General features: G+C 57.9%; 3 protein-coding genes and 1 long non-coding RNA gene across 15 annotated transcripts; 1 reads left to right on the top strand and 3 right to left on the bottom strand.

The window, feature by feature from the left end:
* Positions 1 to 5: 5 nt before the first annotated feature.
* LOC106833012 (solute carrier family 26 member 10) lies at positions 6 to 6,447 on the bottom strand. 2 transcript variants are annotated; one of them, XM_070494317.1, is made up of 19 exons: positions 6,069 to 6,430; positions 5,490 to 5,600; positions 5,127 to 5,233; positions 4,772 to 4,929; positions 4,416 to 4,580; positions 3,991 to 4,143; positions 3,490 to 3,572; positions 3,210 to 3,357; positions 2,987 to 3,100; positions 2,205 to 2,318; positions 2,023 to 2,118; positions 1,534 to 1,640; positions 1,353 to 1,422; positions 1,164 to 1,280; positions 990 to 1,023; positions 828 to 910; positions 684 to 738; positions 459 to 565; positions 6 to 145 (listed from the first exon to the last, which is right to left on the bottom strand). In XM_070494317.1, exons 3-19 carry the CDS (start codon positions 5,152 to 5,154, stop codon positions 107 to 109), a joined length of 1,671 nt encoding a protein of 556 aa, XP_070350418.1. In that variant the 5' UTR covers positions 5,155 to 5,233; positions 5,490 to 5,600; positions 6,069 to 6,430; the 3' UTR covers positions 6 to 106. The 2 variants fall into 2 exon arrangements, with proteins under 2 accessions (XP_070350418.1, XP_014699509.1); XM_014844023.3 differs by lacking the exon at positions 5,127 to 5,233 and having other exon boundaries at positions 2,205 to 2,282; positions 6,069 to 6,447.
* A 1,395-nt stretch (positions 6,448 to 7,842) lies between these two features.
* Positions 7,843 to 11,261, top strand: LOC139041656 (uncharacterized). Its single transcript, XR_011497204.1, has 4 exons — positions 7,843 to 8,137; positions 8,741 to 8,869; positions 9,023 to 9,115; positions 11,126 to 11,261. It is a non-coding gene; the product is annotated as an uncharacterized lncRNA (long non-coding RNA).
* Positions 8,818 to 15,671, bottom strand: ARHGEF25 (Rho guanine nucleotide exchange factor 25). 4 transcript variants are annotated; one of them, XM_014844019.3, is made up of 16 exons: positions 15,364 to 15,671; positions 14,963 to 15,077; positions 12,477 to 12,691; positions 12,245 to 12,340; positions 12,087 to 12,163; positions 11,847 to 11,913; positions 11,604 to 11,707; positions 11,350 to 11,419; positions 11,143 to 11,232; positions 10,960 to 11,052; positions 10,736 to 10,786; positions 10,469 to 10,546; positions 10,071 to 10,271; positions 9,761 to 9,941; positions 9,251 to 9,462; positions 8,818 to 8,955 (listed from the first exon to the last, which is right to left on the bottom strand). In XM_014844019.3, the coding sequence occupies exons 1-16, from the start codon at positions 15,460 to 15,462 to the stop codon at positions 8,845 to 8,847; spliced, it is 1,860 nt and encodes a 619-aa protein (XP_014699505.2). In that variant the 5' UTR covers positions 15,463 to 15,671; the 3' UTR covers positions 8,818 to 8,844. The 4 variants fall into 4 exon arrangements, with proteins under 4 accessions (XP_014699505.2, XP_070351351.1, XP_014699507.3 ...); XM_070495250.1 differs by lacking the exon at positions 12,477 to 12,691 and having other exon boundaries at positions 15,364 to 15,379; XM_014844021.3 differs by lacking the exons at positions 14,963 to 15,077; positions 15,364 to 15,671 and adding an exon at positions 13,638 to 13,874.
* Positions 15,672 to 15,882: 211 nt separating this feature from the next.
* On the bottom strand, positions 15,883 to 21,298 carry DTX3 (deltex E3 ubiquitin ligase 3). Of its 8 annotated transcripts, none has more exons than XM_070495253.1 (7): positions 20,836 to 20,865; positions 19,880 to 19,932; positions 19,423 to 19,487; positions 19,156 to 19,232; positions 18,055 to 18,803; positions 16,920 to 17,137; positions 15,883 to 16,584 (listed from the first exon to the last, which is right to left on the bottom strand). In XM_070495253.1, coding segments are annotated over exons 4-7 (1,044 nt in total). In that variant the 5' UTR covers positions 19,157 to 19,232; positions 19,423 to 19,487; positions 19,880 to 19,932; positions 20,836 to 20,865; the 3' UTR covers positions 15,883 to 16,508. The 8 variants fall into 8 exon arrangements, with proteins under 8 accessions (XP_070351354.1, XP_070351356.1, XP_044611760.1 ...); XM_070495255.1 differs by having other exon boundaries at positions 19,852 to 19,932; positions 20,836 to 20,857; XM_044755825.2 differs by lacking the exon at positions 19,880 to 19,932 and having other exon boundaries at positions 18,055 to 18,784; positions 20,836 to 21,298.
* Between the last annotated feature and the right edge of the window lie 473 nt (positions 21,299 to 21,771).

The following is a 21,771-nucleotide window of genomic DNA, read 5'->3' as shown; positions in this document are numbered from 1 at the left end:
GAGGCTCTTAGCTTCATTTTATTAGTTACATTAAGTAAAGGGCCCCAGGGGCCACGCCCTCCTCACACGCATATTGTTGGGGCCCTCTACACTCCAAGTGACCAGGTCAGACCCACACTGTGCAAGACTTTGGACCAGCAGACTCCTGGAAAAGGGAGGGGACATGTCAGGAGTAGAGTAGGTGCCCAACTCCCTCACCCAAGATTTGGCAGTCTTCTGAGGGGCACATTACCCCTTTGGGGACCCTAGTTCTTCTGATCTTCACCCACAGCTGGGCCCAGTCTCGTAGCTTCGTCTTAAATGCACTAATCATTTCATGCCCACCCCTTCCTCCTTCACCTTCCTCCTTAGCCCCCTTCCCAAACCCCTCTGCCTGGATCTTCAGCCACTGGCTCACGCCTCACTTGCTATAGCCCAGCACCTCCCGGCTTCCACTCTTGTTGCTACTGCCCCCTCACCAGTCTCTCCAGGGCATGAGCAGCTGCATCCTGGACACTCACAAACAGCTGTTCTGGGGTCACTCTGTCCAGGAGTCCTGCCTGGGTCAGAGTCTCCAGTACCGAGGCTGTGTGGAGAGGGGGGTCAGACTCTCAGGTCCTAAGTCCACACTGTGTCCTCTTCCCTCCCCCAAGTGTCCAGTCATTCCTCAGTCTCCAGGTCCCTCCATCCTCCACACCTCTTACCATTACACTGAGCCAGGAGAAGATGGATCCCAGCGTCTCGGCATCGTCTGGCAAGCTGCGGAAGTGGGAGGAGTTAAATCTTACATTAGAGGGTATGCATGGGATAATAAGGGGACTTTCTCCTCAACATACCCTCTCTCTCACCTGGACCACTTCTCTGGCCCCAGCAGCATCTGCAAAGGTGATACCACTGCAGTCTAGGACCACCACTCTGATAGGCTCAGCAACTAGGATGGGAGAAGGCGGGAGTGCCCAGATGCTTCCATGGGTCATGCCCAAATCTCCCTCCTTGTCATCCCATCTCACCTGCATCAGGTGGGCCATCTGTCTTTGGAGTCTCCTGTGAATAGAGAAGGGTAGTCACCACCTCTGAGACACAAGTGTGAACGTGCACCCCTTGGGCACAGTGCTGTCCCTCAGAACACCCACTTACCTCCCACTCCCAGAGAAGCCACACTCCCTTTTGACCAAGTCCCTCACCTTGCCTCCTTCTCTAAGCCCCAGATGCCTCTCCAGGGTGCGCCGAAACTGCCCACGGGTCCCGAAGTAAAGTGGTGTTGGATAGCTCAGGATGCAGAGCCCGGGGACCTGGAGGAGCTGAGGGGTCAGAGGGTCAGAGAAACATCTGGGTCTCATCTTCCCTTCCATCTTTGGTTGAAGCTAACCCACCTTGTGGCGCTCTCTGAGTGGCCTGTAGAGCTCCGTCCCTTCAGCCAGTCCAAGTGCAAGGCACTGCACCCTGGGCAGGAAGCAGGGGTCAGATTCCCAGCCTGGCCTGGCTGGAAAGTCACCCCAAGCACTCCATTGTCTCGCCTCCCCTCATCTCGACTTCCCTCATCTCTTCTCCCACCTCTGGGTGCGGCAGACCACGGTCATCATGGAGAAGACCACACCTACGGCCAGGCCCAGGTCCACACTCAGGGTCACTACAGCCACCCATGTGACCATCCACACAGCCTGCAGGACATGGATGGGAGTGAAATGCCCAGAAGAAAGGCCAGGCCATCAGTGCCAGGGCAAGGGGTCCAGGGGCAGTCACTGCAGGGCAAGTGATGGAGCAGTGTGGCCCAGGAGAAGGTAGACAGAGTGACAGAAGGAAAGGACAGGATTGCCCAACAGGGGATATACAGACATTGCACCTGCTGAAGAGTGACAAATATTCAAGTCTGAAGGGGTGCAAACCCCACCCTTCTTGTCTCTGAGTAAAGGGATTAGGGGGTATGCATATTGGTGGTGGGTTGCAGAATTTAGGACCATGACAATTAGCTTTGATCCAGGGCAGAGGCTGGGGATGCTGGGAAATAGGAGGGGGCAATCTGGGGGGAATGCCATTTCTCACAAAGTCCACGCGGCTGATGCGCCATAGTTGTGGAAGCTCCTGCATCTGGAAGAACATCTGGCGCATGCTGGAGATGTTGATGCAGGCCAGGACAGCCTTGGGGCAGAGGAGGAGAGCTGACCGCCCATATCCTGGCATATGGCCACGCCTCCCAGCCGCCCCCACACCTGCTCTCTCCTCACCTTGGGTAGATAGTAGAAGAAGGGCCCGAGCCACAGCAGCACTGACAGGACGACTACGCAGGAGAAGAGGCCGGCCAGCTGGAGGGTGGGAGGGGTGGAGCGAAGGCGGAGGAGCTCCCCCACCCGCGTGAGAGCTGGTCTCCCTGCCTGCTCCTAGCAAGTCTCCCTTCTCCCAAATCCCCTCCCACACAGACACTCCTCACTCCTCACCCCCTTCTTGATATTCTGCCGCTCACCCCTTCCTCTCCCCTCCCCCAACTGAAGGCCTATGGGTCGCCAGTCTCCCCCTGGAAGTAGTTCAACTTCCCTGTTCTCCTGGCCCACCTCCATCTTAAAAACACTGTTGGATTACCCTAAAAGCCGGCTAGCCACATGCTTAGGGCACCGGCAAAGTAAAGGAAACCAAAAATATTAGGGGGAGACTTTGATATATGATATTTCTTTTTAAAAGAAAATGTCCTCATAGGGGAAAAAATCAGAATATTGTCTCTTAAACTTATTTTACAATTTGGTATTGTTTTTATCTTGAACTTATGGGGCATCATGAACGTTTTCAGTGCTTAGAGTACACAAGTCTTAAGGGAGCTTTGTTATCTTCCATCTCTCCTACCTAAATAATCCCCATTCACCCGCCTCACAGGGTCCCATCCTCCTCTATATAGCTGCTACCTGGGTATCTACCAATCTTCCGCCTGTTTCTCCACCACGACCACCGGACCTGGATGTCCCCCTCCCCCCTCAGCCCCCCCCCCCTTTCTCCTCACCCAAGGACACACTCTTACCTGTGTGTTCCCACCAGCATCCACTAGGAGGCTGGTTGTAGCCAATGTGGCTGAGTTGGGAAAGCAAGCGAAGAGGGAGGAGATGAGGTTGGAGACACCATGCGCCAGGAGCTCCTGGGGGAAGGCAGTGAGTGAAAAGGAGAGAGACAAAGGTGTGTGTGTTGGGGGTCATGTTAGGGGGTCATCTCCGGAATGAGGTTGGGGCCCTCAGTCGGAGTCTCACCTGGTTGGAGTCAATAGTGTAGCTATACTTGTCTGCATAGATGGAGGCCAGGGAGGCAGACACAGCAAAAGTAACCAGTGCGACAGGCAGCGAGTCGGCCACAATCCTGGGCAGCTCAGCCAGGTTGGGCAGGAGAGGTCGGGGAAATCTGGAGAGAGAGGGGTCAGGGTGAGGGAAGGCTACAGGGAAGGCAGCGAAAATAGGGTGGGAAGGACAAGAAGAGTGGTTGGGTGGGAGAGATGTGGGAAGAGAAAGCTGGTGTCTTTTCCTGCTCTCTTACCCTCCAGGCAGCAGCCCCACTATCTGCACGTTGTATCTTGTGTCCAGAGAAGAAGTGAAGCAGAGCACGGAGGCCAGAAGCACCTGGGAAAGAGAGCAAATTAGGACATGGGAGAAGAAGGAGGAGATTGGAAGGAAGAAGACAGGAGGAGAGAGAGAAATGTAGGCGGGCGTGGGAAGGGAGATCAAGAATTACGGTGAAGGACAGGGTGAGGAGAGAGTGGAGGTGCTGGGGCGAGCGACACCGCAAGGGGGCGCTGTAAGGAGGAAGAGGGCCTTCGAACGGGTCTAGAGGGGGCCTCCGCGACAGAAGTGGGAATGTGTGGGTGGGGGATTCCGGAGGGTCAAAGAGTTCTGGGAAGAGGCCTGGAAAAGCACACGCGTAAGCAGGACTTCCCTCCGTGACCTCTCCGCATTCCACAAGGGGGCGGCAGCGGCCAGTTCCCAGAGGATGGGCAGGGTCTGTGCAGGGCAGGGGGCTGGACCCAGGAGCCATCCTCACCATGACGATTTCCCCTGGGATCGGGGTGGGGAGCCTGTCTCGGAACCTCACGTTCAGTTCCTTGACCGGCACGAGCAGCGCCAGGCTGAGTGCCGAGATGGTCAGTTCGGCCGGATTGCTCCGGGGCAGCGCGGTCAGCACGGCGGCCAGCGTCTGCGGGCAGGGGCGGTGAGCAGAGGGCCCGGGCCAGGGTCGACTACCCCCAGCGCGGACCCACCAGACAAGAACAGGCCTCCCGGCTCATGGCTCCCGTCAGGGCTTCCACCTCCGCAGCGACCCTCATTCAGCCACGTGGTTCTAACCTCCTTTCCTCTGCCCCCGGCACACACTATCCCTCCACTCGCCGTCCTGCCTTCCTTCCTTTTCGGGGTTCCCTCTTTCCGGGACCTCTAGAAGCCTCGTCTCCGCTGTTCTCCCACCCGCACCTTGAAAAGAGCGAAGCAGCCGATCTGGCGCGGGAGGGGTAAGCCCAAAAGGCTCGGCAGTTGGGACACGAGCACGTGCAGCGCGGCCCCGCTGGTCAGCGCTTTGACCACAGGCTCGGACAGAAAGGTGGACAGGACGCCGAGCTGCAGCGCGAACATCCCCAGCTGCAGGAGAGAAGACGCCCAATCACTACAGGAGGAGGAGCGGAGCAGCCAGAGCGCCGTGCGCCAGCGTCTCCGCGCACCTCTCCCGCCTAGACCGAATTGGAGACTTGTCCCTCCCTCTCCCCTGGCCCAATTTTCTAGAGCCCCTGGCGTGCATTCCCCCAGGGGCCTCCCCCAGGGTCCTCCCTCACCATCAGCGCCCCGCTCCCGAAGGCCATGGCCGCAGCCGCCCCAACCCGCTGAGCGTCCAACTGTTCCCTCTCGATTCCGCTCAGGTTCCCCCCAAGGGGCTCGGGGACCAGCCGCTCCACAGCCGAGCCCGTCATGAGGCTGAGCACGGCGAAAGTTCCTAGGACCGGGGCACAAACGCAGACATCACCAGCTGTGCCGCCTGGGGCACAGCGACAGCCCAGGCTCCGCGCTCTCGGCCGGGATGCTGCTGTCTGACCCCTCTGTCCTAGAGGCTGCTGCTCCGGTGGGGGCCGTGGGGCCAAGAGCTGGCGCAGCAGCCAGGAACCGGTGGTGAGGGAGAAAAGGAGGGCGCACCAGCCGCCAAAACTGCCCCAAACTGCATCGCTGCCTCCTCCTGCAGACGCCCCGCCAACTGCGTGCTCCTTTGGGTGACCGTGCGTCTCTTCTCCCCCTTCCAAGTCCTAGAGTTGTCCGTTTTAACCAAATTTCACGAGGAGAAAAAGTCCGAGTAAACTCCCGCTGCTTTGCACCCACTCAGCACCCCCAGCAAGCATGGCCGAAGTCAGTGGATCGGAGCAGGGTAGCAGCAGGGGAGGAAGGGATGGTGGGGGATGGGGGGGTGAAGACGCGAATAAGAGCAGGGAGCTTACAAGGACCGAAGCCTCAAACCCCTGTCCATCTTCAGGCCATAGAGGAGAGGAGTCACTGGTCACTCACCTGTGGACAGGTGTCTCCCAGTACCCAGCAAAGTGTAGATGAGGACGGGAAAGAACGAAGTGTACAGCCCGAACACTGGGGGCACGGAAGTTAGGAGGGCAAACGCCATGCCTGGGGGAGAAGTGGAAGGAAAGCTCTTCGGTATGGGGGTGGGGGAGGGTTCCTGGTCCTCCAGAATGCGCCCCTGTTCCACGCTCTTAGAGGCTGACACCAGGACGCTCAATCACCACACATGAGGGACCGTAGGGGTTAACGGGCCTCAGTGGGAGGTCGTGGGGCAGCCAGGGTCACAGATCCGTGTCGGCCGAGTCCTGGGGGGCAGGCGTAGTTCTTCTCTCCAGTTCCCTGAGGCGGAACGTGTGCGAGACTTCTCGCAGGATTGCTCAGAGGAGAGGAGCTGGGGGTGGGGATCTGATGGAGCTCCAGAGTCCTTCCCCAGAACTTGTTCTCACGTCCCTGTCTCGGAACCGTCAGCGACGCTAACCCACCCTTTTGCTCCAGGTTCCCAGCCCTCTGCGCCCTCCTCTGCAAGCCCGTTAGAGCTTGGGCCCCGGACAAGCTGGTGTTGGGGCCGCTCACCCTGGGGCACGTGCACGATGCCCACGGTCACTCCGGCCACTGCATCCCCGAGCAGCCAGGCCCGCCAGCGGTAGTGGGGCAGCCAGCGCAGCGGGGGCAGCCGCGCCAGCAGCAGGCGCCACGCCCCCGGTCCGGAACAGGCGCGGGCCCGCCGTCTCCACAGCCGGCACAGCAGGGACAAGCGGGACTCCGCCAGGAGCTCCGGCTCCTGCTCCGCGTCTCCGAAGAGCTGCTGGAACCGGGCCTCGGTGAGAGGTTCCCTGAACCTGGCGCCCCGGGGAGACTTGAGGTCAGAGGCTTCTCCCGGGCCTGGGCAGGTCCTGGCGCCCAGTAGCCCACTCATTTTGCCCTGGGTCACCTCCAATTCCTCCCGGTTTCCTCCCAGTCTTAAATACCCTCTGCCTGCTGGCCCTGAGTCCCGCCTCTAAGAATCAGGGACCAATGGGGCCCTGGAGGGCGCCCTCTCTTGGGGACCCTCTATGGTCAGGAAAAAGCAGCAGCTTGGAGAGGGGGCATCTCTCTCTTTTTTTTTTTTTTTTTTTTTGAGGAAGATTAGCCCTGAGCTAACTACTGCCAATCTTCCTCTTTTTGCTGAGGAAGACTGGCCCTGAGCTAACATCCATGCCCATCTTCCTCTACATTATACATGGGACGCCTACCACAGCATAGCTTTTGCCAAGCGGTGCCATGTCTGCACCTGGGATCCGGGCCAGTGAACCCAGGCTGCTGAGAAGGAAAACGTGCAAACCTAACTGCTTTGCCACGGGGTGGCCCAGGGGGCATCTCTAAGTTAGGCATTTCCTCAGACATCCTCGCTGGATCCCTCCCTCTGGAGTCTGCTATGCCAGGTGGCTGTGGAAAGGTGTAGGGACCAGAGAGATAGGCCAAAAGACAAGCACACCCTCAACACGCAGCACCCACTGTTTACCACTCCTAAGCCTCTTCACTCCTGGTTCCTTTCCGCATCTGCACTTTGGCTGGAGACAGGAGCTGGCTCCTCTAGGGTTCCTGGTCATTCCCAGAGCCGCCGCATTCCCCAGCAAGAAAGTTCAGCGTGGTTCTGAATGCCCTCCTTCTGCCCCCAGACCCAAATCCTCACGGGGCACAGCTTGCCCCCAAGAAAGTGTAAGGGCTCCATTGGCCTCAGCAGTTTCACAAACTTCTGAGATGGGAAGCAGCTACATATATTGCACAAGGACAGAGAACCACCACCCCACACCTCTGCAGGGGGCGGCTGGGCCTAAATTCTCAGTTCAGGGCCTCCGGGAAAATACAGAGGAAATTTTAACTTTATTTCTTAGAAGCCAAAAAAGCTGAAGTACCATTTATTACATTCAAGTGCTATCCACGAAGTAGGTGTCGTTAAATTAAGCACAACAGGGTCACCCACCCACCTCACGTACCCCTGTGGTCCCTAAAGAGACACAAAGGTTTGAGCTCCCGAATCCTGCTATTTGCCCTATCCCCTCCTCCATTCACAAGAATCCTCAGCACCCCGCCCCATCACTCTCTGGTCCCCAGTCCCTGACCCCAAAGCCTTGGGGGTGGGGTACAGTAAGGGTGGGTCTCCCCTCTTCAATTCCTCCTATTGTTCCCCAGAAGTCTTATCTGGGCTGTACGTCCTGTCCCCCCCTTAGTGGTCCCTCCCCCCATTGTCGGCCAGAGGGACCTCAGGCCCTCAGGGAGGCTCCCGCTCCTCCTCACCCTCCCACCCCAGCAGTCTATTGTCTGCTGAGGAAGCTCAAGTACACGTGACCGGGCCCAGGGGATGAGTGGAGTGGACACAGTGGACATACTGATGCCCAAGGACCCAGGACAGGGTGTCTGGACATGGATCTCCGCATGTTTGGCTCTCCCTGTCCCAGAAGTCGGGAGGGGTGAAGACCCCTTTGGCTCTCTACTCTTGGGTCTGTGGCTTAAAGAAGACTCCCTTCCTCAGGGTGGATACGCCTTATGACCTCCCAGACAGCAAAAATAAAGAGACCCAGAGCCAGAAGGGGCCACAGCCCCCAGCATCCTCTCCACCTTCCCCTTCTCCTCAGCTGAACATGGAGGCCTCAGAAGGAAAGGTACATTGGGCATTTGGTGCTTTAGAATCTGGGTGTTGGGAATGGGGGAGTCACACTACACTGGGCTTTCCACGGGCGTCTACAACAGAGGCCAGATGGGAGGGAAAGAAGGGCTGGGTAAAGGGGAGGACACATCAAAGAGCTGCGTTCCAGTGGCCCCTAGCTCCAGGTCTGGACTGAGAGATGCTGCAACTGCAGGTGAGGGACAAGAGAACGACGTCTTCCATCTTTCACCCTGTGTTCTCCTCCTTTCACTAGACTCCGGCTCAAATGACTGATTTGAGAGGTCAGCTGATCCCTTCCATGCCACTTCACCCCACTGACCCCTTCCCTCTGCCAAGACAGCGGCCTTAGTGATATAACAAAACCTTTATTCTCAGAAAACAGAAAAAACAAAATCAAAACCAAACTAATCATTTGTATCTGGCCCTTGCCCCAGCCCTCCCACCCACCCACCCACATATCCTCCTTTTGGGGGACCTGTGATGCATGCATAGGGGTGGGAGCGAAAGGAATCTGTGTTCCTTGGGCAGAAAGAAGTCCTTTTGAGTCTAGGTACCCTCCTCCAAGTTGACACCCATCTCAGCCTTGCCTGCCTTCTAGGCACACCAAGAGGAGGATTTCCTGGGCGGTGCCAGAAGGATTGCCCTGAAGTTCCTTGGGGAATAGAGTGGCTGAGTCAGCACCACCCCCGTGGCCTTCACCAGTTACAGCTCATCTTCATCCAGCTTGGCAAGTCTGGCTTGGCGGGGAGGGGTGTTTGGAATTGTTAGAACTGGAGGGGAGTCATGAGGAGCCTGGGAGATGTCACTGAGGGCCTGAAAAAAGACTCAAGTCAGAGGATCAAAAAAGCTCAAGAATCCACTCTCACTCCTGTTTTTTCAGTGTAAGCTCCTAGCCAAGCCACCTCCTCTTGCCAGACATCTTAGGTTATCTGAGACATCAACTTCCCCCAAGGTTAAACTGGAAGAGCAAAAGGTAAGAGATGGGAAGTAGGAGGGGGCAGACAAAAGGAAGAAAGGGACGATATGAGGGAGGGGGATTTGGGGATCCCTGAACCAGAGAGGCCCTCCCCGTTCTGCCCCTACAACCAGGGAACTCCATTCCTCATACCTGTGTGTCCAGGGGCAGGGCGGCTCTGGCCATCTCCGGTTTGGGCAACAGCAGCAGGGAGGGGAGAGAACCATTGATGGGGGCGTGTGTGCTGACCTGGGCCCGGTCTCCAGGCCGAATTCTCCCAGGGCTCCCCACCCCAGGCCCTCCTGGCCGCCCCAGGCTGTTGGTCTGGCTCTCCCGTCTCTGGTACTCAATGGGTGACTGCAATGCTGGGGCAAAGACAGGAACAGAAGGAGGGTTACAGCAGATACAGATCCTTTCCCTAGGGGCTCTGCTCAGGTCATCCTCCCTCTTTGCCCTCCATCCCAAGGACAGGCAGTCAATGTAAATTGCTTGGGGTTTTAGGGGATCCTGAGTTACCAAATCTTGAGCTAGTAGTGGAAAAATGGGGATGAGAGACAGAGAGAAGCCCGGGTCAGAGGGCAGGGATTGGAGATTGGGCAGTGAGGGATTCAGGAGGTCAAGGGGCTGAGGGAGCATGTGGGGGAGGGAGGGTGGGAGCTTCACCATTGAGAAAGTCCCGTTGGCTTTCCAGGATCTGAGCCACTTGCTTGATCCAGGCCTGACTGACTGCGGGGTCTGTAGTCTGCAGGATATAGCGCTGGATCCCACCCTCTGGCCCTCTGGAGGTCAGGGCAAAGCGGCAAGGGTCACCTTGGAGGTTCCCCTCCAGTCCCAAGCAGCTCACCTGGATTGGCAAATAGGAGACAGCCCTCAAATTCTTCAGGCCCTCTCTGGTTCCTGCCCCATCTTGCAAATCCAAGAGCCAGACATCCCTGCAGAGGCCTCGCCCCCACCCAGTCAGAGGGCTCCCCACCTTGATGCTGCTCTTGTACACATATCCAGGCTGCGTTCCACCTCGCACTCCTCCCCCCAGGGCCTCGCTGAAGATGACGATTTGCTCAAAGAGGAAGACACGCCTCTCTCGACCCCGGGAAGAGAGGAGCCCCCCAGCCTCAGGCTCCGTAACCCAGAATGTGTCCTGGCTCAAGAGCTTCCCCTGAGCAGTCAGTTTACCCTAGAACCAAAGAATAGTGGCCTTCAAGAAAAAACAAGAGAAAATGGGCAACTCTCTGCTCCTCCCTCCTTCCCCGACACTCCCCACCAACCATGGGGTCAGCCCCAGGAGAGGACAATTCCCCATAAGGACCTGCCGAGTGCTCAGACTGGGGCAGAAGAGCATTGGGCCTCCGGTTTCCTGTTCCATTTCCATACCTCAAACCCCCGCAGTCTCCCCAGGGTCATCATGTCATTGCAGCGCTTGGGCACAAAGCACATGACCTCCACAGCTCGCTGGGACCCAGACGAAGAGAGGAGCATTGTCATTATTGGGAAAGAAGACTCTTCAGGCTGTGTTTCAACCTCCAACCAGCCTCCCCCTAAAAACTAGACAGCTGTACACCACCCAAGGAGCTAGGGGGCCCGGGAGACTAAGAAGACAAGGTGTGCATGGTGTATCCTGGAAGATCTGGGAGTCCTCACCTCTAGCTCCTCAGTATCCATCCCAGCTCTACTATAGTACTTGAGAAAATCCTAAGACATAGAAAAGAAATGCTCAGGGAGGTCACAAGGACATCCTTAGAAGCTTTCACATCCTCCCCTGAGGACCCCCGGGAGGTCTGGGGGGAGCCTTAGGAACCCTGGGGAGATGACGGAGGAAAGGGCTGTCCCAACCAGCTGTGCCCCCAGGGAGCAGGGGGCCTGACCTTGAGCAGCAGCTGATATTTCATGATCCTCTGCACTGGTTTGATGAGGAGGTCATTGAGCTGTAGGCGGTGGCCCAGCTGCTGCCGGAGCTCCTGGGGACAGGGACAGGGTGGTTATGCAGCCTGGAAACCCTGCTCATGCGGATTCTGTCACCCTTCCCCCAAGGTACCTCAGTCACTGACCTCGAAGTAGCTGTCCCCAAATTCTGACACCACGTGCTCCGACTTGGGCTTATTCTGACAGTACACCACATACATATGCAGCCGGCGCTCCTACAGGGGTGAAGTTTAAGAAAGAGCAAGGTGAGTGAGGAGAAAGAGCACATCTCCAGAGAGCCCTCACCCAGGCCCAAACCCTTCCCTCCTGGGCCCCAGCCCCTCAAGTCTCACATGTTTGATGAATAGCTGAGCCAGCCAATCAGGATCCTTCAAGCATCGTTGTAGCTCCTGCAGGAAATAGCTGGAGGGGTTGGCAGGGAAAAGGTAGGTCAAATACCCCCACCCTGCAATGTAGAGCTGTCTGCCCCAGCAGTGCTTCCCATGAAGCCTCTCTAAACGTTCATCAGGCAACGATGGGCCCAGGGGCAGAATAGAGACAACCAGACATATGCCCTTCCCCGCCCCCTCAGGGATCCACCACTCACTCTCGATGCCACTCATAGATTTGCTGGATGTTCCCAAACACAATCCTGTCACGGCCTCGAAGACTCTCAGGGACCCCCTGAGCAGCCATGGTGGCCATATAACCCTGTGGGAAGGTTGGGGTAGGAGCATGAGTTTGTGGGGCCAGCCCTGATGGGAACCCCTGCGCCCCAAGGCATCTCTTAAACTAGCCCTGGGCAAAGGGAAAGAGCTGGGCCAGGGCTGGGAAGAGAAAAGGGAACTACCTCCACAATCTGCCCCAAGTCGTCCACATACATCTTCTCTGTCTCTATCAGTTCCCTCAGGACATACCTGGGAAGAGAGCAGCAGTGCACATCCTTAGTTTAGCCACTTCCTCCCTGCTGGACTAGCAGCCCCTTCATCACCACAGCCAACCTCAGAGGAAATTCCAAGTCTCAAATCTAAAATGGGAAGGACAGTCCTCTGGAAGTTGTGGGGTGGAGGAAAAGTGTAAGGACACTTACATACTCCTTTCCAGAGCCTTCTTCTTCTGTTCCTCCTCACTCTCAGGGGCTTGGGACAAAGTCTCCTCCTCAGGTGGCTGGAAGGGAAGAATATCCTAGAGGAAGCAAATGCATACCTCTTGGGTGAGCGGAGTCACTCCAGACCCATTTCTTCATACCTGCGTCTTATTTCCAGGGACCTCCAACAATGTGGTCAGCAGGGTCAGTTCCGGCAGCTCCTCTCCTGTGGCCAGAGGTGGTTCCAGCATCCAGTTCTAGGGGCCAAAGGTCAAGTGTCAGAGGTCAGCGACAGTAGCTATGTCTCTCCAATGACCAGTGGCCCCCAAACTGCCCTCTCTCCCAGTGTCCTTCATGGATGTCCTACATGCTTCTGTGGTGTTCCCTGCTCACCTCATATGGTCCAGCCTGGCCACCATCTGCCTCAGTTTCCACACTGAGACAACGTTTAGAATGATCCAACCATCTTCTCAGGCTACTGACTGGCCCTGAGGGGCCCGGGGAACAAGGGCCAGAGCTGAGGCCAGAGCTGGGGCCAGAGGGGGCAGCCAGACCCGAGGCAGCCGAAGCTGAGATGCTCCCCTCACTGCCAGCAATGGAATAGGACTCTAATGGGAGGGAGGGAAAGAGGGGGAGATAGATATTGCTCCAGCTCCCGATTCAGGGTCCCTAGGGAACTCCCAGAGTCTCCTCTCTATGATGTTCAGCCCCTCTCCTCCAGGGCCCTCTCTCTTGCCATCCTCATTTTAGTTGGCCAGGATAGAAAATTCCACCAGGGCACCTTGGGAGGAAGGACAGTAAACACCTGGCTCCCCAGGCCTGGAACCCCGGTTACATGTGGAGTTTCCCCCACATCCTGAGTATGGCACAGATACGGGGGTGGGGGCAGCCATCTGGGCTGACACTGGAAGCTGGGGGTGGCCATCTGCTCTCCTACAACCCTCCCCCTTCCAATGGGTACAGACCATTCTCTGAGAAGGGGAAGGAGAAAAAGAGCTAGGAGCCCATCTGCCACCCCCAGACCTCTCCTCCACCAAGTACAGTAATGACTATAAAAAGACAAGACTTATGCAGCCCACCTCCCCAACCGAGGCACAAACCCAACAGACGGGGCAGGTGAGGAGAGCTCATCAGAGTTATCTTTGGCCTGGGCTCACGGACAGAGGAGCTGCGATTTGTGATAAAGCCCCTGGTAGACCCCTCACCCTCATTCCTCCATCCCCCTGTCGCTCTTCAGATGTGAAGTCAATTCTCAGCAAAAGGATTTGAGGGAAAATGCGGTTCTAGGCCTAAGGGGCTTGTGGATGGGTTTCTCTCATACCCAGCTGACTACAGGAAAGAGAGGAGTCCCCTGCCCCTTCCCCAATTTCCTTAACTTGAACTGATAGAAATTTGGAGGCAGAAGGGATCTTAGAGCTCATCTATGAAGCCACTTTCCTGAAAAACACAGGTACAGCCTCCAGCCTCTACATCCCTAGGGCCCGGGCTGACAGATGTCCTGAACCCTCAGCCCGCCCCCCACTCAACACTGGGCCCTAGCGACCTCGCACTCACCACGTCCCCCCCGGGCGAAGCAGCAGCCGCATTTTGCCAGCACTTTTCGGATCACATGGGGACAGGCACAGCGACCCCCCTTGTGCCCCCCCCGCATGGCGCCCGGGCCCCCCCGCGCCCCCCACCCGGGCCGGCCATGCAGGGGGAATCACGGGGGGCGGGGCGGGGACGGCGCAGGGCGCACACCCCCCCTCCCTCCTACCCCACTCCAGGCTGGGGGAGAGGGGGAGGGAGGGACCAGGGAGGGGGCGTCCAGGGGTAAGCGGAAGTCTGGTCTGGAGGAGGGCTGGGGGCTCTGCAGAGAGGGTGGCGCGGGGCCGGGCCGCCGCGCTGGGCGGGGAGGGTTTCCGGAACCCTGTCGGTGCGGGGCCCAGGGTCCAGATGTCCAGAGGGGAGGGGAGGGATAGTGGGGAAGGCTGGGCCGGGATGCGGCAGCCGCTCCAGCTCCGTCTCCGGCCTCTCGGGTTGGGGGTGGCTCTAGGCCCGGGCAGGGAGGAGCGGGGGCCGACTCCCCGAGTCACTGGCGCTGCGCGGGTCCCGGCCGAGCCGCGAGCCGAATAACAGGCCCCGCCGCGGTGCTGCCGCGGGGAGGGGCCTCTGCGGCCCAGCTCCGCCCTCTCCCTCCCGTCCCCCCTCCCAGCCTGTGCTGGGTTCCCGCCCCAGTCCCCCCTCCCCCAGGCACCACCACGTTCCCACTCCACGTCCCCAGCGCCTCGGTCCCTCCTCCCCAACCTGGGCGCCCCCGCTACGGGTTCACCCTCCCTCCCGCATCTCGGGCTCTGACTGCGGAGCGCTGGGCTGGGGGTTAAGCCGGGCGGCGGGGTCTGCCCGGGTCGCCCCTCAGCCTCCGCGGTAGGGAAGGGCGCGGTGGATGGGGCCTTGGCCTGTGCGAAGATGTCCTGGGGTTGAGACTGTCCCTAGCCGCGCAGGGGTGGGCAAGGCCCCCCAGTAGGGGATGCGTGGATGGGGAGCTCTTTGTGGGGAACACAGCCCAGGTGCCGCCCTCTCGGCGGACCCTTCTTTCCTCCAGGCCCCGGGACTCCGGCTGAGGCTAATCGCCAATTAAGGCGAAGTCCTGGAGTCTGGGCTGGCGAGGGGCCAGGGGTGGGGCGCGGGGACACTCCGCCTGCGGGGGCTCGGGACCGGCTGAGGTGGGGGACACACAGAGGACTAGAGGGCGAAAAGAAGCGTGGAGGTCTCGGCGATTAAATGGGTCTCATGCAAATTAGATCCGAACCTTTATGCTAATGAGAGCAGCAAATCTTTGAATTCGCCACTTTGCGCAGGACGGCAAACTGTGCCCCACCCCACCCGCAGCTTCTTACCGGGCAGCGGAGCCCAGGCTGGGACCTCCCGTTCACGCTCCCCTTTCTGATGCCCCTCCGTACAGTCAGACTCTGGCTCGGTCCCCCCCGGCCCTAGGGGGCTTCTCTTCGGGGGCTGCGGGGACAGAACGATCCTAAGGAACCCGCCCTCCACGCCCAGCCTTGACCTCCCGCTTCCCCTTCTCCCTCCTGTCAAAATCCACGTTGTTATAAAGGGGTCGCCAAGGCTGGGGTGGAGGGAGTGGTTCACCCAGAACGTGGCTATGGCCCTCTTAATAGAACTCTCGGATTCCTGCCACTGCCCCGCAGAATTCCTGTTTGCAGGTAAACTGAGTTGTGGGGTGCAGCCCGCCTGAAGCCCCCTAAAGATCCCAGACCCCACCGTGGTCCCCCTTTCTTACCCCCTCCTGCCCGGGTAGGGCGCATGCGCGCAGCATGCCCCCCATGACCCCCAGTATCCGGTCAGTGCGGCCAGGGGCGGGGCGGTCCGGGGGCTTCATCCTGGACCCCTACCCTGCTCCAAGTTTCAGGGCCGAGGGGGCACGGAAGCTGGGGGGCTCGGAGGCCTGCGTGCGTCCGGGGAGTTGCTGCCGCCGAATCCTCCCCCTGCCCGGCTCCGCCCCCACTCCCACCCCAGCCAAACTTCTCTAAAGGGGTAGGGTTGTTTCTTTCTCTACAACCGTAGTTCAACAACAAACAAACCCCTCTTAATCCCGATTCCGGCTTTGACGCGTGATCCGGGGCCTCGCACTGCTGTTATGGAGCCCGCCATGCACAGGCCGGGGCCCCAGGCCCTCTGGAGGCAGAGAGACTGGGAGGCACACGGGGAGCTCCCGTTTGCCACCCCCTTCCCCTACTCAGCAGGTCCCGCTCCCCACCCCACCCCCTCCGGGTCCACAGAACGGATCGGGTGTGGCATAGAGAGTTGCATATTTTACTTTATTTTTATTAAATTAAAAGCTACAGTCTGGCGGCGATTCCAGAACAGGGTAAGGAGGCTCCTTATAGGGGGCAGAGAAGAGCGGGAGACAGACAGACTGACAGAGACAGAGACACAGGAGAGAAAGGACAAGGTTAAGGTAGAAGGGGAACTGTTTCTGAAGACACACAGCCGGCTCCATGCGGGCTCAGAGCAGCCCCATTCCCCCAACCCCGAGGCTCAGGAAGAAAAGCGTGTGAGGGCAGGGGTGTTCAAGAGGCCCTGCCCTCCCCACCCAGGTCCTTTCTCAGCTTAGTCACTGGAGCACAGCACAAACCCGAAAAAGCCAAGGGCAAGAGAGGGCCAGGGCAACTGGGAGTATGTACAGGGGAGAAGGGGAGCAGGGCCTGGGAGGTCAGCCCTGCCAGAAGGGAGTGGCTCACACTGCACTGAAGCACTTGGCCTGTGCGGGACAGGGGAAGGGACTGCCCCTTCCCTCTCTGAACTCCTTCCCCAGTCAGACAGGTCCCCATTAGTGTGGTGTGGGGGGCAGAGGGAGAGAGGAGTACAGAGGCTTCCGTTGGGTCCTAGTGGAGTACGGCAGGGGCCTTGCAAAGTGGATGTCCTTCAGTCATCTGTGATACCCTTGGCTCTCAGCTCCTCTTGCACCCGGGTCAGGTAGGTGGGGTCCGGGTACCCAAACCTGAGAGCAAAGCAAAATGAGGGTCAGGGTTAGCTGTTGGGGTTACTCAGATGACCCCCGTGCTCACCCTCTTTCTGGGTACCCCATTCCTGGCCCTCCACACCTCCCCTAAGGTTATCCAAACTTAGCCCAATTCTGCTTATTTTTGTCAGTTAAGCTGCACCCATCAGGACCAGGTTGAATGTAGGAGAAACTGGGATGGAAGATGGTTGAAGAGTTTGGGGGTGGTCCTCTCTGGTTAGGAGGTTCCCAGAGAGAGGGGGGTTGGTGGTGTTCCCTCAATGGAAATGAAAAAGGGGAGGAGCCAAGGGAAGGGAAATGAAGGAGTGCCGCACAGCTGGGGTCCCCCTGTGCAGCTGGTCTTGTGGTGGATATCATTCCAGGTGATGACGTTCGGTCTCCCTGTGGTCATGGACGTGCCGATAGTGAAGGTGAGACGCTGGTCAAACGCCTTGCGGAACAGGGTCAGCACCTTGTTGCCCTCGGGGCAGTCCGGGAGGTAGGCCACCCGTGTGGTGCCAGGATACCGAACTCCTGGGTTTGGGTGTTCAGCCTGGAAGGAGGGGGAGGTAAAGTGGGCAGTGAGCAGCTGGACACATTAAGGCCTATGACGCCGCAGAGGGTCGCCGTAGCCAGCCTTCTGTCTGTGCACCCCCAGCTCCTGCTGACAGGGCAGCGACAGGCTGACAGCCTTTCAAGGAAGGAGAGTCTCTAGGGTCTGGGCAGGAGGAGCTGGTTTCTGGACAAAATCCTTATTGTTAAGAGGTTCTTTCTGCTGTCTCGATCCAAGTCTCAGTTCAGCAACAAATGGATTCTCAGAAGTGATGGAAGGAAGCTGGTCCCTACTCTCCAGATAACTCAGCAGAAATATGAAAACTGAGAATAATTTCTCCTTCAGCCTTTCCTTCTCCACCTGACCACACTCCCAGTGCTTCTTCCACTGTCCAACCTGTTCTACTTTCCTATTACCCATCTTCGGAGCTTCCTCATCCCTCTGCAAACCAGAAATGGAAATTATTTTGTCAAGCAGAAAGACACCTGTATCTTGATCACTCCTGTTTTAACCTTCCACTGTCATCAAGGTTTTCCTCTGTCATAAATCTGGAAGCGAGTAACACTCCCAGCTCTGTTAGGAGGGTCACATCCCTCCCAGCTGTGCCTGCCTGCACCTGAGCCACCATCTCCACAGAATTCCTCTGCCTAGAGTATCTGTCAACATCCAGGTTCACCAAGGAAACTATTCAATTCCTTTGTCTCATATTTGATTTTCATGTGTGCTTAGGGTTGTGGGGATGGAAAAGCTGAGCCTCAAGGAGATGTCCTAGCTCCAGGGCACCGAGTGGGACGACACCCCGGGAGACAGCAAGACTGTATCCCATCTAACAAACACTCACCCTCACCCAGTTTTCCTAGGTCAGAGAATCAGCTTGGGGAAAACCAAAGGGTGAGGGCAGGCCGTAGTCTTCTTACCCCCTGGACACCGGGCGGGAAGACGTACTGGATGACGATGGTGCCGTACTTCTCATAGCTGGGCAGCAGGAGTGTGGCGTCCTTAGAGACCAGCATCCGCCCATTCTGGGGCTGGTTACCCACCAGCTGCCCATAGAAGCGGCCGCACATGGGGCAGGCCTTCTTCACCTGCAGGGCCCGGGTGATGCAGCCCTCGCAGAATGAGTGCCGGCACTTCTCCAAGGTCTTGGCATTCTGGATCTCCCCCAGACAGATGGGGCAGGTGCTCTCCTGCTCTTCTGCCTCCTCCCGAAGGCGAGGAGGAAGAGGAGGGGGCAGAGGAGGAGGAGGTGGGGGGAGTCCCCGAGCCCCTGGGGGCAGGAGCGGGGCTGCTCGGAGAGGGGGTGGGCCTGGGCGGTGCAACTCGGGGTGTTCCCCCCCACCCCCCAAAGCCAGGCAGCCCATAAGCTCCCCCTGCCTCTGAGCTTTCTTCAGCTCTTTCTCGGCCTCTTTTAGCAGCCCCTTGAGAGCCTTCCGGGCCAGGTAGAGCCCATTGGGAGGGGCTGGGGGCGGGCCCTGTGGGGAAAGCTGGAGAACATAGATGTCAGAAGTCTCGCCATCTATGAGGATGGACACACGGTGCTCCTCCCGAAGCCGGGCCAGCCGGGCTGGGGTCTCCTTGCTCAGGAAGTCCCACACAGGCTTGGAGACAGTCACTTTGTTCTTGCAGGTGCCTCCACAGGCTGCCATTCTGGACAGGACGAACGACACTGCCCCCAGGGTGAAAGGGACTCAGGGTGGGGGGTCCCCATTTGACAAATGTCAGTGCCTCCTACTTCAAGTTCCTTTCCAAACCTGTATTACCTCTACTCTCTCAAAGTCCAACCCCCACCTCCTCCCCCAAGTTCATCTTCAGTCTCCTCTCATCTTTCAAACCCCAGCACCCACTGAAGAGCAAGAAAATTTCTATAACTTTATTATTTATCTTCTAGGCCAAACATCAATCTTGGTTCTCCTTACACTCCTCCCAGGATCACAGAAACAATCTGCCCCTCCCCCTCCCCGGGTGAAAACTGGGTTCTTTCAAGGGGAGGGAGACTTTTTAACCTCCTTTTTGCTCACTTTGATCCTGAAGAGCTTAGAACTGGCATGCAGGCTCTCTCTCTGTGTCCCTGCGCCCTACTTGTAGGTTGTGTGACCTGGTGAGTGGAAAGGAAAACGAGGGAAAGTGAGAAACCCCCTCCTCCGTTCCCACATGCCCCTACCCCACAGCCCAGTCACAGAGATGGGAGCCTGGGTGTAAGTTCCTGGGGATGGGATTACTTGGAACATGGAATGGGGGAAACCAATTTAAAGGACAAAGTCGAGGTTGTCTTGGGAGGTAGATACCTGGAAAGCCCATGGACGATGATAGCAGCAGCAGTCCCTCACTTTCCACACTCAGCTGACCAGGGCTGCGGGGGAAGGGGCAAGGTAAAGGGTTATGATGACAAATGTTACCAGTTTTCCCCAGCCAGTCTAGTAACAAAACAAAAACTCCTCTTCCACTTCCTTTCCTTCTCTCCTGCAGAATTCCATCCCCAGCCTCTCTCCTAGTTGCTAAAGAGGGAACTTGAACATGCTAACTTTCCTCTTTTCTCCCCCAGCTCTGAGGCTCTCCAGAAAGCCTAGGGCACAGATAAGAGAAGTCAGGAAGAGAAAGACCCACACAGATGGAGGTCTTTCTTGCCACCTCCCTCAGATCACATGGACAAGAATATCTCCTATGCTCCCCAACTCCTTGCTCTGCTCCACATTCCCAAATAATTCAGCCCCTACTGCTAGGGAGCCTTCCTTGAGAGCGAACCAAGTCTCTTCTGCAGAAGTCTGTTTGGAATGCGAACAAAGTGGCAGCAGCCCCTGCAATAACAAAGTTCTCACCGTCACCTTTTAAACCCAGCGCACCTAGCGCGAAGTGCAAGCCGGTCAGCAATTTAGTCTGCATTTAGGGAGGGGTGGGGCTCCCGCAGGGGCTCGGCTGGAAGAGCCTGATGTTTCCCCTGAGTCTGGCCGCGTTGGGCTACAGAGCTATCTCTACACCACCTCCAAATGCAGCTCAAATAGAAAGAGGGGCAATTAGTGTGACCTCAATTCCTTAACTGATGCAAAGGGGAGGGGCTTTCCGTTTGTGCCTCCATCCTAGTTCCCTCAAGGCCAGACGCACCTCGAGATTCAGAAAGTGAAACTGGAAGCCTAGAGCTTCGGCTCATACCGTCTTTCCAGGTGGAACACCCCCTTCCCCATCAGAGGGAGCCCAGAACCTAGGTGTCCTTAGCTCCAAGTCCTGCTGGCACGGAAAAGGGAGGCGGGGCCACAGTTTATGCTGGGTCTCTGATTCCTCTGGGGCAAGCCAGGCCGGACATGAGCCAGTCCCTCCCTCCGGACAGAGGCCGGCGGAGGGGCAGCCGGGAAGGGCACGGGTTCTGGGGGGCATCAACCGAGGCAGCTCTACCCCTCCCCCCACGACCTCCTACAAGACCCGACCCGGAACCAACTCCCCACATAGCCCTCTCGCCAGAGCCCCTGGAGCCCCATCATGGGCGGGGGTGCATGTCGGCCGATCGCAGTCCCCAGAACCCCCAAATGGAGGCCAAGGCTGGAGGGTGATAGAAAGAGGATCGCCCGGGCGTGGAGGGCCCCCGGCGCCGCGCGCGGGCGAAGGAGGCGGAGGAGGGGGCGCAGGGGGAGCGGGAGGGCGCGTGGGGGGTGCGAGCGGGGCCCGGGGGGCGCGCGGTGGGTGTGGGGGGCGCCGGGCTCACCTACCTCCCGTCAGCGCCGCCATTGCCGGTCACATGACTGAGGCTGTTGCTGGGATGACGGTCTGGGCCTTAGCAACAAGGCGGGGGAGACCCCGAGAAGGTGGGGGCAGTTTGCAGGGGGTGCAGACTGAGGGGAAGGGAAGGAGGACAGCACCCCCTTCCCCCTCTCGGGTGATAACCGCCGTTTTCTTTGACCCCCTTCTATCCACCAGCCCCTGCCCTTCCGCCCCAAAACAAAAATGGAGGCGCCGTCCCAGTCTTTGGAGGGAGGGGGTGGCGTCGTGGAACCGAAGGTAGGAGGTTAAATCCCTCAGAGACGCCACCCTTCTCGTTTCCCCTCCCAGCAGGAACCCTCTCCCTTTTTCCCAGCCAGCTGCGTGGCAGCTTCTGGGAGCTGCTGGCGGATGGGTGGGTGAGGAGTGTTGGTTTAGGTAGATGGGGAAGAGGGGGCAATTTTTCTGTGAGCCTTACGCTGGAAAGGTCTTTGAGGAATAATGTGGGACGGGAAGAAGAGTCACAGTAAAAGGAATAGCATCGGTTCTAAAAAAATAAACCCCAGGACTAAACCATTTCAATACCCTCCCTCATCTCTTGCCTTTTCCTGGATTGTTACCTTCTGTGACCCCAACAACCTGCTCCTAGGTGGCTATGGGTAAGTGCCTCTGATTTTTCTCTTTGCACAAACAGGGATACTGAGGCTGGTGCAGAACAGGAAGTGAATACATTTTTTAAAAATGTCTTGGGGTGGTGGTAGTGTCAGGTCTATGGTTGAAATAGAGTTAAAAACTGTCAAAGAAAAAAAAAGCTGTGCTCTGTTCTGCTTCCCACATCAGAGCAATCTCCGCCCCCAGTCGAACTCACTTCCCTGGGGCCACATCAAGCCAGGTTTTTCCACCAGCCAGAAGGCCTCCACACCAAGCAGTACTCATCTCCCAGACTG

Source organism: Equus asinus, chromosome 22 (assembly GCF_041296235.1).
Source record: "Equus asinus isolate D_3611 breed Donkey chromosome 22, EquAss-T2T_v2, whole genome shotgun sequence".
NCBI classification, from domain to species: domain Eukaryota; kingdom Metazoa; phylum Chordata; class Mammalia; order Perissodactyla; family Equidae; genus Equus; species Equus asinus.
This window is presented reverse-complemented; position numbering and strand designations above follow the sequence as displayed.

Excerpts from the sequence above, each read along its gene's own strand:
- LOC106833012 (XM_014844023.3), bottom strand. The coding sequence starts at position 6,411 with ATGAGTGGGCTACTGGGCGCCAGGACCTGCCCAGGCCCGGGAGAAGCC. Across the intron at positions 4,144-4,415 it reads GCTGCTTCGCTCTTTTCAAG|ACGCTGGCCGCCGTGCTGAC; the intron begins GTGCGGGTGGGA and ends CCCTGCCCGCAG. Across the intron at positions 739-827 it reads GGGCCAGAGAAGTGGTCCAG|CTTGCCAGACGATGCCGAGA; the intron begins GTGAGAGAGAGG and ends CCACTTCCGCAG.
- ARHGEF25 (XM_014844019.3), bottom strand. The coding sequence starts at position 15,462 with ATGAAGCCCCCGGACCGCCCCGCCCCTGGCCGCACTGACCGGATACTG. Across the intron at positions 11,708-11,846 it reads ACTTGGGGCAGATTGTGGAG|GGTTATATGGCCACCATGGC; the intron begins GTAGTTCCCTTT and ends ACCTTCCCACAG. Across the intron at positions 9,942-10,070 it reads TGTACAAGAGCAGCATCAAG|GTGAGCTGCTTGGGACTGGA; the intron begins GTGGGGAGCCCT and ends TTGCCAATCCAG.
- DTX3 (XM_044755825.2), bottom strand. The coding sequence starts at position 19,184 with ATGCCAGTTCTAAGCTCTTCAGGATCAAA. Across the intron at positions 18,785-19,155 it reads CTAAGCTCTTCAGGATCAAA|AATGGCAGCCTGTGGAGGCA; the intron begins GTGAGCAAAAAG and ends CGTCCTGTCCAG. Across the intron at positions 17,138-18,054 it reads TCCCGCCCGGTGTCCAGGGG|GCTGAACACCCAAACCCAGG; the intron begins GTAAGAAGACTA and ends CCCTCCTTCCAG.